The 3,619-nt window shown below is 35.9% G+C and overlaps 2 protein-coding genes across 2 annotated transcripts; both read left to right on the top strand.

Annotated features, from left to right (window-relative positions):
• The first annotated feature begins 1,242 nt into the window (after positions 1-1,242).
• LOC111880098 (uncharacterized) lies at positions 1,243-1,803 on the top strand. The gene has a single exon (XM_023876501.1). It carries the CDS (start codon positions 1,243-1,245, stop codon positions 1,801-1,803), a length of 561 nt encoding a protein of 186 aa, XP_023732269.1.
• Positions 1,804-1,839: 36 nt separating this feature from the next.
• On the top strand, positions 1,840-2,565 carry LOC111880096 (uncharacterized). Its single transcript, XM_023876500.1, has one exon. It carries the CDS (start codon positions 1,840-1,842, stop codon positions 2,563-2,565), a length of 726 nt encoding a protein of 241 aa, XP_023732268.1.
• Positions 2,566-3,619: the final 1,054 nt, after the last annotated feature.

Here is a 3,619-nt window from a genome sequence, read left to right as displayed (position 1 = left end):
GGCCCAAATGAGTTTACAACCGTAAACTCATGGCCAAACATTCTTATGAGGGTCCTAAAGGTCATAAAGAAGCATTCTAAATTCATGCCTAAAGCCATTGGAAGTGTTTGTGGCATCAAAACACCCCTAACTTGAGTTTTCGGCCCACAGACCATTTGGTCATGTGTTTGCGGCCGTAAACACTTGTGGGTGACTATATTTTAATTGTTTTGGGTCCTAGACACATCAAGGTAAGAGGCTATGCTAGTCTCTTGGCTTATGGGTGGCATTTAGGGCATTTTGAGACCCTAAAATGGAGTTTACTCTCCAAGATGTTCTTGGGGAGTAAACTCTCAAATCTTGTTGTTTTGAGTTTGTTTTCTGTTCCTAAACTCATTTGTGTACAAGTCCAAACTAGTTTCATGGCTTAAGAAAAGGCTAGGCTCCATTTCGCTCCTGAAAAGGAGTTTACTCTCCATGATGTTCTTGGGGAGTAAACTCACAGATCTTGATGTTCTGTCGTCATTTTGCTGTTATTAAGCACAATCTAAGCTATATAATACAACTAGATTGAAGTACTCACGATTTGGGATAAAAACGCGAAGATCCGTGAGAGAGAATTTGGCTTTTCTCTAATTGGGAATGTAACTAATGAATAATTTGGTTCAGAATCCTATATATAGTCCTGGGATTTTTGGTAGAAAATATTTTATTGCCGAAATGAACTCTAATATCATAGAGTTTTGGAATAACAGAGTTGCACAAAAACCAAGTGCAACCTCTCTCCTGATATCTCCTTAAGTGTAAATCCTGAATTGCTCAAACTTGTCCCAAAAGTTTTAAAGTTAGCAGCAACAGGCTTGGTTTCTATTGAAGTGGATGGTTTCACTGAATGGAAATTTTTGGGTTGTCACAAGTTGTCATTATCATCATTCGGAGACACCACTCATTTCCAGTATGCTTTTATTGAATACAAAGTTGTCATTATCATCTTTATTAAATGCAGAATTGTCAGTATAATCTTATCATCGAGAAAATCCTTCATTATCTTATGTGTATAAGATTCTGTGACGTGTCGCCCTTTTATAGGATCCTTGGATTTTATCTAGATAAACTATTTTAACATTATCTTTATTTAAAAATTGGAAAAAAAAACAAACAAAAATAAATATTCTTCCTTTATTAATAGAGTATAACACTTACATACTTTCATATCCACCTTTAATTCTTCATTTCACTCTTCATTTCTAATTTCTTTGAAAAATGTCTCATAATGCAAACTCATCAGATCGTTCCGGTTCATCGCATGTGAATGAATATGATGAATGGGAAGCACGAGTTGTTCAACAAAATCGAAAACTTGATGTTATCATGAGTGAGTTACTCATAGGCATGCCAAACATGAGTGTAAGAGATCATCCTAGAGCAAGAAGGAGATATTGTAATCGGGAACGTGAGCAGGGTGAGGCACGTTTGATGAAAGACTACTTTGTTGACAACCCAACGTATGGTGAAGCAAAATTCCGTGGTAGATTTCGAATGCGAAAACCACTATTTCTCTGCATAGTGGAAGCTGTTACAGCCAATGACCGATATTTTCAACAAAGACGCGATGCCACAGGCAGAAAAGGTTTTTCACCAATACAGAAATGTACTGCAGCTATGAGGGTGTTGGCATATGGGATATCAGCAGATGCACTTGATGAATATTTGAGAATGAGTGAGACTGTGACAAGGGATGCTCTTGTAAAGTTTGTGGAAGGTCTCATTTCATGCTTTCGTGAAGAGTACCTAAGAAGTCCCAATAGAGATGATTTGGCATGATTGTTCCATGTTGGAGAAGAATGTGGGTTTCTAGGTATGGTAGGCAGTATTGATTGCATGCACTGGGAATGGAAAAACTGCCCCACCGCTTGGGCTGGACAATATGCAGGTAGAAGCGGTAAGACAACGATAATTTTGGAAGTTGTTTCATCGTATGACTTATGGATATGGCATGCATTCTTCGGAACACCAGGTTCGTGCAATGACATTAACGTCCTCCAAAGATCTCCTCTTTTTGATTATGTCTTGGCGGCTCGAGCACCAAAGGTGAGTTACACTATGAATGATGGAGAAAATAATATGGCTTATTATCTCACTGATGGCATATATCCTTCATGGGCTGCCTTTGTCAAGTCAATAAGTTCTCCACAACTTCGAAAACACAAGTTGTTCGCTGAACATCAAGAGGCGGCTAGGAAAAATGTTGAACAAGCATTTGGAGTTTTACAAGCTCGTTTTGTGTTTCATCATCACCCTTGCCTTGTGTGGGAAAAAGATATGATGGGGAAAACTATGATTGCATGCATCATTATTCACAATATGATAGTTGAAGATGAACAACACACATACATTCATTATTATGATCCATCAGAATTTATAACTACAGAAGACGAAGAATCTTTTAAATACTCTACTCAACGAATTGGAGATCTATCTTGTTATATGACCAACAGGGTACAAGTTCACAATAGAGAAGCTCATAATGCTCTAAAAAACGATTTGATTGAGCATATATGGAAAAAATTCAGCACTGAAGAATAATTTAGTAGTTTGCATCTTCTATATTTGTAACTTATTTTATCTATTTTATTAAGTATGTTTCATGAATGTAAAATATTTTTATTTTATTTTTTTATTTAATTTTACGTTTAAAATAAATAATTTATTTGTTTCAAAATAAAATATTTATTTTTAATATTTCTAGTAGTTTTTAGTAAAAGAATATTAAAATTAAGTTATATTTTTTAAATAAAAATGGGTTTGGATTGAGTTGCTAATGGGTGTAAGAAATTAGATTGGATTGGGTTGTATAGGTGGAAAAGAGAAAAATTAGTTTTTTATTAGAAAAGTTAGGTTAGGTTGGGTTGCTAATGGGGGTAGTCTAAGAGGCTGTTTTTCGTGATTTCTTCCCGTTTTGAGTGATTTTTGACCAAGTTAAGGGTCGGGATGACCCGAATGAGTATGAAAAGTTTGAGAGAGATTTTGAGAGAGATTTCACATACTTGGAGAGATTTCATATATTTAGAGAGATTTGGGAGAGATTTGAGATACTTGGAGAGATTTCACATACTTAGAGAGATTTGGGAGAGATTTCACATACTTGGAGAGATTTCACATATTTGGAGAGATTTGGGAGAGATTTGAGATACTTGGAGAGGTTTCACATACTTAGAGAGATTTGGGAGAGATTTGAGATACTTGGGGAGATTTCACATACATAGAGAGATTTGGGAGAGATTTCACATACTTGGAGAGATTTCACATATTTGGAGAGATTTGGGAGAGATTCGAGATACTTGGAGAGGTTTCACATACTTAGAGAGATTTGGGATAAAGAGAGACAGAGCGAGAGAGATTGAGAGAGACTTCGTTTTTGACCTTTATTAATGTTTTGCCTTGTAATGCAAGGTTCGTAAACCTCGTTATGACTTGTTATGAGTGTTATACACCCCGAAGGGTATGTATTAGTGTTTTATGGAGTAGTTCCAACACTTACCCTAATTTGGGTTAAAATTTCTGAACACATGAAACTTTCAAGCGATGTTTTGTATTAAGATGGTGTGTTGTACAATAGTAAACATAAGGTAAACCCTAA

This window comes from Lactuca sativa, chromosome 2 (genome assembly GCF_002870075.4).
Source record: "Lactuca sativa cultivar Salinas chromosome 2, Lsat_Salinas_v11, whole genome shotgun sequence".
Taxonomy (NCBI): domain Eukaryota; kingdom Viridiplantae; phylum Streptophyta; class Magnoliopsida; order Asterales; family Asteraceae; genus Lactuca; species Lactuca sativa.
Note: the sequence above shows the minus strand (reverse complement) of the source record. Positions and strands in the feature narration are given on the sequence as shown.